Raw genomic sequence first — 13,489 nt, forward strand, 5'->3', positions numbered from 1 at the left:
ACGTGAGAATGTGAAATGACAGCTGTGCACAGAAGCAATGTGCAAGTCTTCAGATAAATCTTGTTAATCACATCTTTGAAACACAGAGATTATTCAGCAGTCCCCAAGTTACGAACAAGGTTTGTTCTTAAGTTGAATTTGTATGCAAGTTGGAACAGATACATTTCAAAGTGTAATTCCAACTTATCCATCTATCTATCCATCCATGCTTTAGACAGCATGGGGAAGGGTTAACACCCCTGTGGTGTTCGCTTTACTGTCTGTACCCTGACTTGGGAGATTTCACCACTTTCTCTCCTTGTGATTATTGGATTTTGAAAAAATTGCTTCTTGTGGAATCACAGATAGAAGAAATTAAATATGTTAATGGTGCAACCTTGAACACATTTGCCTGCATGTAAACCCCATAGGATACAGTGGCACTGACTTGTGAGACTTTAGGGTACATTGTATTATAAGAATAACAAGAGGCCAAGAGTGGTGCAATGGGTTAAACCCTTGTGCCAGCTAAACAGCTGACCTTAAGGCCAGTGGTTCAAATCTGCGAGATGGGGTGAGCTTTCATCTGTCAGCTCCAGCTTCCCATGCAGGGACATGAGAGAAGCCTCCCACAGGATGGTAACACAAGATGATTTGGGAGATTACACCGTACTTTCTGTCTCTGTGATCATTGGTTTTTGAAAAAATGGCTTGTTATGGAAACAAGGATTGGAGGTACAGCTTCAGTGGAGACACCTTTTCCCCATCATAATAACTTCCAGAAGTGAATTTCCCTTCCAAGGGATAGATTTCTCTCACTTTCTGTTGTCTAACCGAGCTCTGAGGATGACCTGGGAAGGAATCCCACTGGAGCATTGCAGCACACCCAAATACCTGGGAGTAACTCTGGATCGTGCCCTGACCCACAAGAAGCACTGCCTGAATATCAAGCAAAAAGTGGGCACTAGAAACAATATCATACGAAATTTGACTGGCACAAACTTGGGGATCACAACCAGACACAGTGAAGACATCTGCCCTTGCGCTATGTTACTCTGCTGCTGAGTATCCATGCCCAGTGTGGAACATATCTCACCACACTAAAACAGCAGATGTGGCTTTTAATGAGACATGCCGCATTATCACCACTAGAGAAATTACACTGTTTTGCCGGTATCGCACCACCTGACATCCGCTAGGAAGTAGCAGCCAATAGTGAAAGGACCAAGGCAGTGACATCTCCAGCCCATCCCCTATTTGGGTATCAGCCAGCACATCAACGACTTAAATCAAGAAATGGTTTTCTAAGATCTACAGAAACACTATCTGGAACACCTCAGCAAGCGAGAGTCCAAAAGTGGCAGGCACAAACCCAGAACCTCAATCAATGGCTGATACCAAATGAGAGACTCCCTCCTGGGCACACAGAAAACTGGGCGACTTGGAAGGCACTGAATAGACTGCGCTCTGGCACCACGAGACGCAGAGCCAGCCTTAAGAAATGGGGCTACAAAGTGGAATCCACAACATGCGAGTGTGGAGAAGAGCAAACCACTGACCATCTGCTACAGTGCAACCTGAGTCCTGATACATGCGCAATGGAGGACCTTCTTGCAGCAACACCAGAGACACTCCAAGTGGCCAGATACTGGTCAAAGGACATTTAATCAACTACCAAGCTTGCAAACTTTGTGTTTTGTTTGTTTGTTTAAAAAAATGCAGTACAACTGTTTGGTCTGCTCCTGACATGATAAATAAATAAAATAAATGTTGTCTAACCCCTGTTCTTGACAGAGCCACTGTGGCAAAATGGGTTAAACCCTTGTGTCAGCTGAACTGCTAACCTTAAGGTTGATGGTTCGAATCCGCAAGACAGGGTGAGCTCCCGTCTGTCAGCTCCAGCTTCCCATGCAGGGACATGAGAGAAGCCTCCCACAGGATGATAACACATCTGGGTGTCCCCTGCGCAACATCCTTGCAGACTGCCAGTTCTCTCACAGCAGAAGCAACTTGCAGTTTCTCAAGTTGCTTCTCACACAATTAAAAAAAACTTGTTCTTAACTAGAAGTCATTTGTAAGCCAGATGTTTGTAACTCGGGGACTTCCTGTACAGACATTCAGGGAACACACCGGCAGAGAATACCATCATGCTTGTGTTGGTAAAGGGGAGAAGATAAAATACTATATAGAAATCAAAGAAGGGATGGGAGACTTTTTCTCTGGGATGTCACTTGCTACATGTTGCTTGCTAAACACTAAGTTGTGTCCACTGCAGCTAGCTTAAAGCGTTTTCTCCTACAGGTTTGCTTTAAAACACACACACAGAGCTATCCAGATCAAACTCAACTATCACAACATGTAGAAAAATTGGAGCTTGAGAAGGAACAAGGCAGAAGAAAAACAGCAAAGATTGCATGTCGTTTTAATCACGGAAAGGTTTGATGCAACAGGACTCGGGCTCCTTGTTGTCGGTTTTCTAGGGGATCCATTTCTACTAAAGGGGTCCACTACATTCCAGATTTCAAGGCACTCAGGCTTAGGGGTGTAGCCAAGATGGACTTTAATCCTTACAAGAAACTGCAAGTACAAAAAACAAGGCAATCCTCGGAAAACAAGGGTGTGGACCCATGCAATCGTTACGGGATCAGAAGTCCAGCAAGAAAGGCAAAAGCCGCTGGAGAGAGCCAGAATCCAGTCTTCTAATCCATCCCTGTCAACTCAATTCTCCTCCAGTTAAAAATATGCTTCATCAGCATGGCACGGGGAAAAACTGATGGAAAGAGGATTTAAAATGTCCTAACATAGTCTGTCACAGTCAAAAAGGAATAAAACCAACCATCACAGAGCATTTTGTGTTCTCAGAAAGATTAACAAGTGGTATTTAGCACAAGCCTCTGCACAAAAGTGTCCCCCAAAAATGCATTCATCTTTTTACACAGTCTGGGGAAAACTTCGGCCCTCCAGGTGTCTTGGACTCCTACTTCCACAATTCCTAACCGGCTGTTAGGGGTTGGTGCTCATCTCCATTTCTAAGCCAAAGAGCCAGCGTTGTCCATAGACACCTCCTAGGACATGTGGCCGGCATGACCGCATGGAGCGCTGTTACCTTCCCGCAGGAGCTGAATGTATTGATCTACTCACATTTACATGTTTTTGAACTGTTAGAACTGCAGAAGCTGGGCTAACAGCAGGAGCTCACCCCACTCCCCGGATCTGAACCACCAACCTTTTGATCAGCAAGTTCAGCAGCTCAGCGATTTAACCCGCTGTGCCACCGGGGGTTCCATTAGTATAGTAAAATATAATAATGTCCATCCTACACAAGATGGATTATAAATGCATTCACCTACCAGGCAAATTATCATCATTGCTATTACTAGCGATTAAAACAGGCATGGACAAACTTTTGGACTTCAACTACCACAACAAGGGTAATCAAATTGAAACTGAATCAAGATAAGACAGAAGAACTACTGGCCTCATGTAGGATGGATATTATTATATTATACTACACTACCATACTGCAATTATTATATATAATTATTATATTTTTCTCACCCTGAAAGGGACTCAGAGCGGCTTACGAGATATATAAACATACAATATATTAAATTATTTGCATAGTACAATATCAGTATTATATATTATTATATTGTACTACACCATTATATTGTAATATTATTAGTAATATTAAATGTAATATAAAATATATAATTATAATATTGTATTATTAGTAGTATTATATTGTATTATATTATAATACTATAAATATTATATGTATATACAATACATTATATTATATTATATTAGTAAAGCATAGTACAATACCAGTATTATATATTACTATATTGTACTACACCATTATATTGTAATATTATAAGTAATATTAAATGTAATATATAATTATAATTATGTATTATTAGTAATATTATATATTACTATATTGTACTACACCATTATATTGTAATATTAGTAATATTACATGTAATATAAAATATATAATTATAATAATGTATTATTTTATTAGTATTATATTGCATTACATTCTAATATTATAAATATTATATATATAATACATTATATTATATTATATTATTAGTAAAGCATAATACAATACCAGTATTATATATTACTATATTGTACTACACCATGATATTGTAATATTATTAGTAATATTACATGTAATATAAATTATATATAAATATAATTATGTATTACTATTAGTAGTATGGTGTATTATAATTATATGTATATACAATACATTATATTGTATTACCAGTAAAGCATAATACAACACCAGTAATATATATTACTATATTGTACTAACACTAAATAATAAATAATACTACAATAAATAATACTATTTAAAAACTCTAAATAATAAATAATACTACACCATTATAGTGCAATATTATTACTAATATTAAATGTAATATAAAATATATAATTATAATATTGTATTATTATATTGTATTCCATTATAATATTATAAGTATATGTATATACAATATATTATATTATTAGTCAAGCACAGGAGACAAGATGGAACTGTCTTCAACTGTAGCGGTAATATAATATAATATAAGTTGTGGAAATATAATATATAATAGATTAAATTACTGCATTATCAATATTATATCTAATATATTAGCATTATTATCTGACCATGTTATTATTTCTATATATTGAGGGGCTCCCAGGCAGTTTTGGGCAAACTTGGGCCCTCCAGGTGTTTTGGACTTCAACTCCCACAATTCCTAACAGCCTCAGGCCCTTTCCTTTTGCCCCTCAGCCGCTTAAGCGGCTGAGGGGCAAAAGGAAAGGGCCTGAGGCTGTTAGGAATTGTGGGAGTTGAAGTCCAAAACACCTGGAGGGCCCAAGTTTGCCCATGCCTGTTCAAGAGGAAGGTTTTAGCCAGGGATAGACCAAGAGGGGAGAAAAGGAATTGCCCTCTGCACATGCTCAGGGGCAGGCACTCACCGCTGCCCCCTCCTCCTCCGCCGCCTTCCTCGTCCATGTCTGGCCGTGCTGAGCGCGCGTCCTGCTCGCCTGCCTTCCGCCGCGTCTCTGTCCTTCTCCTCAGAGCCTCCGACGAAGACTCTGCTTTTGGCCCCGCCCCTCCTCACGTGACCCGCCCCCGAAAGCATAAACACGCCCCCTCATTATAGCCAGCCTATCAGAGGAGGAGGAGTAAAGAGCGGGAAGGACCCCATTCGGTCAAGAAGCAGGAAAATTGCATTCACAGCTCCCCCGACAGGTGGCCATCCAGCCTCTGTTTCAAAGCCTCCACTACACTCCAGGGCAGAGAGTTCCACTGCTGAACAGCTCTCACAGTCAGGAAGTTCTTCCTCATGTTCAGATGGAATTTCCTTTCCTGTAATTTGAACCCATTGCTCCTAGTCTCAAATGCAGCAGAAAACAAGCTTGCTCCCTCCTCCCAATGACTTCCTATCACATATTTATAGAATCATCCAGTCCAACCCCCTGCCGAGAAGCAGGAATATTGAGCATCTTCCCCCCCAAGTATTTGTAGTTCACCAAGGGCCGGAAAATGGATTCTGCTGCTTCCTGACCCAGCACCCATAACTGGGTTTCTGTTTCCTCTCTGTGAATTCTCTGGCTTGTGCACTGGACCCTGGCCCCCGATCAGGGAAATGCAGTTCCCCCAAAGGACATTGCCCCACTCTCCACCATTTGTGGACTCTTTGCGGACTTTTTCTGCCTTCTCTGACTGACTTGGTGCCCCAGCATCACGGACTTCCTCTATGAACTCCAAAAGCCAAGCCGCTTGGGAAGCGTGGCCCCCGCCTATGGGTGCATGCCCTTGTTGCAAAGGATCATACCTCAGGAACTCTGCCTATTGCCTTTGTTAATTACTGTGGGTTTTCCAATAAACTTCACTGGGATGGGGATCTTTCCTATGAAATCTATGAATTATGAAAGACCGTAAGGAATATATGTATGAAGTGTGTGTAATATGAACTATATGATATGAATTGAAATGTACCCTCACCCTCTTCCCCTACTCTTCCCCTTTTGAACTTTACCCTACTAAAGTATGTGACCTGGGGATTACAGTTAAGGAAATCCAATTTCCTTGGAAGAAACTCCATTCATATTGACACTGCATGGAAAATACTGGCAAATCTATGGCTTTGTTTTTCAGAGTTCAGACAAACAAAGGCCAGAGATTTTGTCAGCCAAAAGCCCGGAAAAACAGACTGATAAAATCAATCATGGTGCTTGTGTATGCTCCCTTGTGTCAAAGGATTTCCTTTGCCTACAGGGTTGAGATCCAGACACCACCCACAGCTACCCTTATTTTCCTATACACATCCTTTATCGGAACCCAGGAAATCCCTTGTCTCCCCTTCCGCCTCCCTGCCGTGCGAAGAACAAAAGGTGTTCAATCAGCTGGCGGACGCCTCCAGGCAATCCGCCCCTCTGCGCTGTCAAGATACGTCCCGCCTCCTGGCCGCTGATTGGACAATCTCCGGAGGTGCTCCAAGGGCTCTGATTGGCCCCCTGGAAGCGACAGCGGCCGGCGATTGGAGGGAAGGCGGGACCAGCGGCCAAGCCTCCTCCCAGCTGTTCTGGAGCCGGCCAATCAGGACAGAGGGGACTGACAGGAGGCGGGCGGGAGATTCAAACCAGGATTTCTTTGTTTTGCCTGTATAAATATACCTGAAATTCACTGTACTGCATGCTTACTTGAGGATTCATCCCTGTAACGCATCCTTTTCAGCTGAATCGCTAAATAAACGCTTCGGTCGCTGGGTACCTCTTCAGCCTCTGGCGAGATTAATTCTTAATATTGTGCGCTTTGGATTGGCTTCTGCTGGCAGCTCGCCAAGGTCAGGACTCCATTAGAGGTCCTTAGGGACTCCCCTCGCTGGGAGAACCCCCAAAAAAGGGCTCGATATCATTTGGCTTTCCACGAAGGGACTCTGCTTGAGGTTCCAGACTAAATTATAGCCTAAATTTTCAAGCAGGCGCCTTGGTCTGATTCTTTGGGCCAGCAGCAAAGGAGGAACGGCTTGGGAAAAGAGGCGCCTCTCTTAATTTGGACTCTCCTTCTTGACAAAACTACAAATTCTCCCACAGCCACTTCCTCCCAAGCTCTGACCTGGGGTTTCAGCACAAAGGAGCGCCAGGGAAGCCTTGATCCAAGGACTTCCAGGAAGAGGAGCGACCGACGCGGAAAAGGGGGGAAGAAAACGTCCGGACGGGTAAGAAATCAACCGTGGGCTGCCTTGGCTGTCAGGTGGGAGGGGATTCTAGGCTTCCTGAACCAGCTTCGGAGTTGGCCCACTGGGGAGGGATTCTCTAGGTCTCGGTAACAAATTCCTGGCGGGGGGTAGCAAACATCCACGTTTGAGGCCCGGAATAGCAACTCAGCTCGCTTTTGCGGCCTTGGCTGGAGCTACGCAAGGAAAGGGAGCCCTTTCCCTTTCGAGTCTGCCTAGCTGCCAAGGGCTGATCGCCCCGAGCTCTCCTGCTAGGAACCATTCAGGCTCTGGCCTGCCTTGCGGTTGGGGGGGCCACCCTGATTAGCCACTGGTTTGTGGGGCTACCAGAGAGAGATGGGCGCCTGTTATTTTGGGGTCAATCGTCCTGTCTCATCGGAAACACCTTTAGGAAGAGTACTGGCGGAATGGGACAGGGTTGCGTCGCTGACGCAGGCCAGTAGGGTAAAAAAATCGCATGGAGAGGTGGCCCACCAGGCCCTCAGCAGGTGGAGTTTCGTGGCCCCTCATGGCAGTCGGATCGCTGTGAGGGGGCCAAAGGGACCGAACTCGCCCCTGCCTCATGCCTTTTTTGCCATGTGCCGGAGGAGGTGGAAGGGGGGTAGTTGTGGCCAACTCCTACCATGCAAGGGGAAGGTAACAAAGCCCCAACCCCCAGGAAACCCCCTCCAGACCTTTCCCCCCTCCCTTTGAAAATTGCTTGTTCCCCTACCATCCCATTCCCATTTCCCTTTACCCAATCTCCCTGACTCCTTCCTTCCCTTCCCAACCCCTCCATTTCCCTATTCCCTATTTATGATATGTCTGCATTCATATGCCCCTCCTAATTTTTTCCCCTGTTCCTTGAGGCTTTGCTCCCCTCCTCTCCTGCTTTCTCCTGTGCCACCTTTTCCTTCCTTCAGATGGGAAAAGGAGGCATTGCTCATTCCCTTCTTCACCAAGCAGCCTACAAATCCCTTTCTTTCTCAAGCTGAATCTTCGGTGCCTGTTTATTTATAATAAACAGTGTTTCTCCTCGCCAGGAGAGACCCTGCCACTGATGTGACTCAGCTGCCTTGCAAAAGTCTCTCTCTCTCTCTCTCCTGGCCTCCCTGACCCAAGAGCTCTCTTTTTCTCCCCTTCTCTTCTGTGCAACTACAAAACCCATTTTTCAGGGGCAGTCACCAATGTCCCTGCCTTATCCTTTGTTCTCTCTTTACTCCCCAACTTCCTTTTTTTCTCCCAAAACCCCTCCTCCCTTTCTCCTCTTGCAAAGGGAGGTGTAAGAGGGGACCTTTTCTGTTCCTGTTTCCTCTTGCCAAATAAAGTTTTCTGGGTCTCTTTCTCTCTCTCTCTCTCTCTCTCTCTCCCTCTCTCTCTCCCTGCCTTTTTTTCCCCTTTTCTCTTTAAGGACCAGACCTCATCAAAGAGTTCCATGTGCTTGTGAAATGTCTCTGAAACCCATCCTCTCTCTCTCTCTCTCTCTCTCTCTCTCTCTCTCTCTTTCCTCCCCTCCCATCTTCTAAGGAACCAGTATTCTGTGAACTCTTTCCTCTATCTCCCAGAGAAATCCTGCTGCTCCCTCTTACCTCTTTCTCCAAAAACCTAAGGAAGGGATGTTCCAGAAGCATTCCCTCCTGACATTTCACCCACATCTATGGTTAAATCTCTCTCTCACGCATGCAGTCCCTCTGATGCTCTTTTCCTTCCTGGCCCTTCCTCCCTCCCCTTTCCCTGAGCGCATGTATGTGTATGTCTAAATTATCCCATTAACTGCCCTAAATATGAAGGGGGCGTCGAGGTCCAGGGGTCCCCTCTGCATGAAGAGCAACTGGTCGAACTGTGGGACCCATAATCCACTCCTGCCGCTGAGGACAACTACCTGGGCGAGGTGAGCAAGGGAGGTCTGTGGACTTTCCTGTGTGGAACCCAGATGGCACAGGAAGATCCCAGGAGAACAGGACCAGACCCCTGCCGCCCAGAAGAGACAGCCCCCCCTAGAGGCTGATCTGAGCCCCCACGGGGGAATGCCATCGCAGAAGGAGCAACCAGGATCCCACAGCAACTGCCATGAAGGAAGGAGGCCCTGCCCGTTCCAGAAGCTGTGCAGAGGGGTGGCCCAAAGGAGACCACCGACGCCCCCGCTAGGTATGAAAGTTTTTCCCTTTTGTTTCCCCACTAACTACCCTTGGGCTGGGAAGGGGTGGGGTGGGGGGGGGGGCTGTAAACCTTCTTTCTGACTGTCCTAGACACTATCCCTGAGTCTCTGTGATGATGGAGAGCCGGACCTGTCTGCGGTCACCAGGAGGCGCTACGCCAGAAGGAGTAGCAAGGCTGTGCCCCATCTTCTCCCTCCCCCAAGTGCCAAGGGAGGAGCCAGCGCCCCCAGGAGGCCCGAGGACCACTGCCAGATGGGAGAATTCCACCGTGTGCCATCCTTCTCCATTGGGAACTCACTCGGGACCCCTGAGTGCTCCATGCTGACTGCCATCACAGACTCCATCATCCCCTGCCTCCACCGTCTTCACCTTCTTCAGCCCAAAGAATCATTCTGCCACTGGTCTCTCCCACCCGGCTGGGTCCTGCTGTTGTTGCTTGAGTTGGGCCCCGAAATAATCAACCGAATACAATCTAATCAGTCTAGAAAGAGGCCCTGGATACTTGGGGGGAGTGTCGAGGCTTGAGGAAATGAGTGTAACCATTTCCCAGCCTCGAAGGGAGGATTTGATGCAGAGCATCTTCCCCCCCAAGTATTTGTAGTTCACCAAGGGCCGGAAAATGGATTCTGCTGCTTCCTGACCCAGCACCCATAACTGGGTTTCTGTTTCCTCTCTGTGAATTCTCTGGCTTGTGCACTGGACCCTGGCCCCCGATCAGGGAAATGCAGTTCCCCCAAAGGACATTGCCCCACTCTCCACCATTTGTGGACTCTTTGCGGACTTTTTCTGCCTTCTCTGACTGACTTGGTGCCCCAGCATCACGGACTTCCTCTATGAACTCCAAAAGCCAAGCCGCTTGGGAAGCGTGGCCCCCGCCTGTGGGTGCATGCCCTTGTTGCAAAGGATCATACCTCAGGAACTCTGCCTATTGCCTTTGTTAATTACTGTGGGTTTTCCAATAAACTTCACTGGGATGGGGATCTTTCCTATGAAATCTATGAATTATGAAAGACCGTAAGGAATATATGTATGAAGTGTGTGTAATATGAACTATATGATATGAATTGAAATGTACCCTCACCCTCTTCCCCTACTCTTCCCCTTTTGAACTTTACCCTACTAAAGTATGTGACCTGGGGATTACAGTTAAGGAAATCCAATTTCCTTGGAAGAAACTCCATTCATATTGACACTGCATGGAAAATACTGGCAAATCTATGGCTTTGTTTTTCAGAGTTCAGACAAACAAAGGCCAGAGATTTTGTCAGCCAAAAGCCCGGAAAAACAGACTGATAAAATCAATCATGGTGCTTGTGTATGCTCCCTTGTGTCAAAGGATTTCCTTTGCCTACAGGGTTGAGATCCAGACACCACCCACAGCTACCCTTATTTTCCTATACACATCCTTTATCGGAACCCAGGAAATCCCTTGTCTCCCCTTCCGCCTCCCTGCCGTGCGAAGAACAAAAGGTGTTCAATCAGCTGGCGGACACCTCCAGGCAATCCGCCCCTCTGCGCTGTCAAGATACGTCCCGCCTCCTGGCCGCTGATTGGACAATCTCCGGAGGTGCTCCAAGGGCTCTGATTGGCCCCCTGGAAGCGACAGCGGCCGGCGATTGGAGGGAAGGCGGGACCAGCGGCCAAGCCTCCTCCCAGCTGTTCTGGAGCCGGCCAATCAGGACAGAGGGGACTGACAGGAGGCGGGCGGGAGATTCAAACCAGGATTTCTTTGTTTTGCCTGTATAAATATACCTGAAATTCACTGTACTGCATGCTTACTTGAGGATTCATCCCTGTAACGCATCCTTTTCAGCTGAATCGCTAAATAAACGCTTCGGTCGCTGGGTACCTCTTCAGCCTCTGGCGAGATTAATTCTTAATATTGTGCGCTTTGGATTGGCTTCTGCTGGCAGCTCGCCAAGGTCAGGACTCCATTAGAGGTCCTTAGGGACTCCCCTCGCTGGGAGAACCCCCAAAAAAGGGCTCGATATCAATGTTCAGATGGAATTTCCTTTCCTGTAATTTGAACCCATTGCTCCTAGTCTCAAATGCAGCAGAAAACAAGCTTGCTCCCTCCTCCCAATGACTTCCTATCACATATTTATAGAATCATCCAGTCCAACCCCCTGCCGAGAAGCAGGAATATTGCATTCAAATCACCCCTGACAGATGGCCATCCAGCCCCTGTTTAAAAGCTTCCAAAGAAGGAGCCTCCACCACACCTCGGGGCAGAGAGTTCCACTGCTGAAGGGCTCTCACAGTCAGGAAGTTCTTCCTCACGTTCAGATGGAATTTCCTCTCTTGTAGTTTGAAGCCATTGCTCCTAGTCTCAAATGTCTATCATGTCTCCTCTCAGCCTTTTCTTCTTCAGGCTAAACATGCCCAGCTCTTTAAGCCGCTCCTCATAGGGCTTGTTCTCCAGACCCTTGATCATTTTAGTCACCCTCTTTCTCTGGACACATTCCACCTTAGAGTCAACATCTCTTCAATTGTGGTGCTCAGAATTGGACACAGTATTCCAGATGTGGTCTAACCAAGGCAGAATAGAGCACGGATAGCATGACTTCCTTGGATCTAGACCAGTGTTTCTCAACCTTCCTAATGCCGTGACCCCTTAATAATAATAATAATGTATTGTCGAAGGTGATCAGCTGAAACATTACCCTGGTCATTCCACAGATATATAAACCAATTTTTCCTACTTCCAACAGACCTCATTACCTCTGAGGATGCTTGCCATAGATGCAGGCGAAACGTCAGGAGAAAAATTGCCTCCAGAACATGGCAATATAGCCCGGAAAAACCTACAACAACCCAATAATAATAATAATATTTATTTATACCCTGCCACCATCTCCCCGATAGGGACTCAGAGCGGCTTACGTGAGGCCAAGCCCAAATGACAATTACAATAAAGAAAAACCAAAACTGCCTGGGAGCCCCTCAGTATATACAATAGAGTAAGATATAGAAACAACAACATTGTTCTATAATAATACGAATACAGTTCCTCATGTTGTGGTGACCCCCAACCACAAAATTATATTCGTTGCTACCTCATAACTGTAATCTTGCTACTGTTGTGAATAGGAATGTAAATATCTGATATTCAGGATGGATTTTCATTCACTTGACCAAATGTGGAACAAATATTTATTTATTTATTTATTTATTTACAGTATTTATATTCCACCCTTCTTACCCTGCAGGGTACTCAGGGCAGATTACAATGTACATATACATGACAAACGTTCAATGCCATAGACACACAACATATATAGAGAGACACACAGAGGCTATTTAACATTCCAGCTTTTTTCCTTAGGGTATTCTGGGCACCAGGGGAACTGTTGCTTCATCGTCCATTTGTGACACTGATGGAGTACTTCCTCATTCTTTTTGCTTGCTTGCTGGAGATTTTATGACATTGTAAATTAGTTAAATTCCACCCTTCTTACCCCGCAGGGTACTCAGGGCGGATGGCATTGAATGACAAACATTCAATGCCATAGACACACAACATATATAGACAGACACACAGAGGCTATTTTACTTTTCCAGCTTTCATGGGGGTATTCTGGCCACAAGGGGAGCTGTTGCTTCACCATCCATTTGTGACACTGATGGAGTGCTTCCTCATTCTTTTTGCTTGCTTGCTGGAGATTTTATGGCGCCGTAAATTAGTTAAATTAGCCCCCCCCCCCCCCCCCCACATAAGCAGTACCTAAATTTGCTATTTGATAGATGCAACTGTATTTCGGGCTGCAAAGGTCGATAGCAAGCTACACACAATAGTAAGTAAAGTTTATTATGGTCGATGACCAGATCGCAGAATGGGGACCCGTACATTCACATCAAACCCAAGGGGTTACACACTTCAAACTTCAACAAGTTTTAAAATCTAAGCTAAAAACCAATACTAGTAGTTATTAAAACCTAACTCAACCGACACAATAGTCAGAAGCTCACTCCGACTGTGGCTGGCTTCGAACTCATGACCTTTTTTGGTCAGTAGTGATCTTAATGCAGCTGATTCCCAGCCAGCTGTGCCACAGTCCCGGTGCATTGAATTGGATTATATGGCAGTGTGGACTCAGATATCCCAATTTAAAACATATATTGTGG

At 45.5% G+C, this 13,489-nt stretch overlaps 1 protein-coding gene across 2 annotated transcripts in view; it reads right to left on the minus strand.

The window, feature by feature from the left end:
* The window catches only part of LOC137094983 (cytohesin-3), a 326,264-nt gene that overhangs the window by 136,794 nt on the left and 175,981 nt on the right, over positions 1–13,489 (minus strand). Inside the window, exon 1 of one of the 2 annotated variants that reach the window (XM_067461081.1) lies at positions 4,960–5,090. The exons of the other annotated variant lie outside the window; for it this stretch is intronic. Within the exon in view, the coding sequence (XP_067317182.1) occupies positions 4,960–4,996 (37 nt within the window). The 5' untranslated portion in view covers positions 4,997–5,090. Of the gene's footprint in view, positions 1–4,959; positions 5,091–13,489 lie in introns of those variants that run through there. 2 annotated transcript variants of the gene reach the window in all.

The sequence above is a fragment of the Anolis sagrei genome, chromosome X (assembly GCF_037176765.1).
Source record: "Anolis sagrei isolate rAnoSag1 chromosome X, rAnoSag1.mat, whole genome shotgun sequence".
Lineage (NCBI taxonomy): Eukaryota > Metazoa > Chordata > Lepidosauria > Squamata > Dactyloidae > Anolis > Anolis sagrei.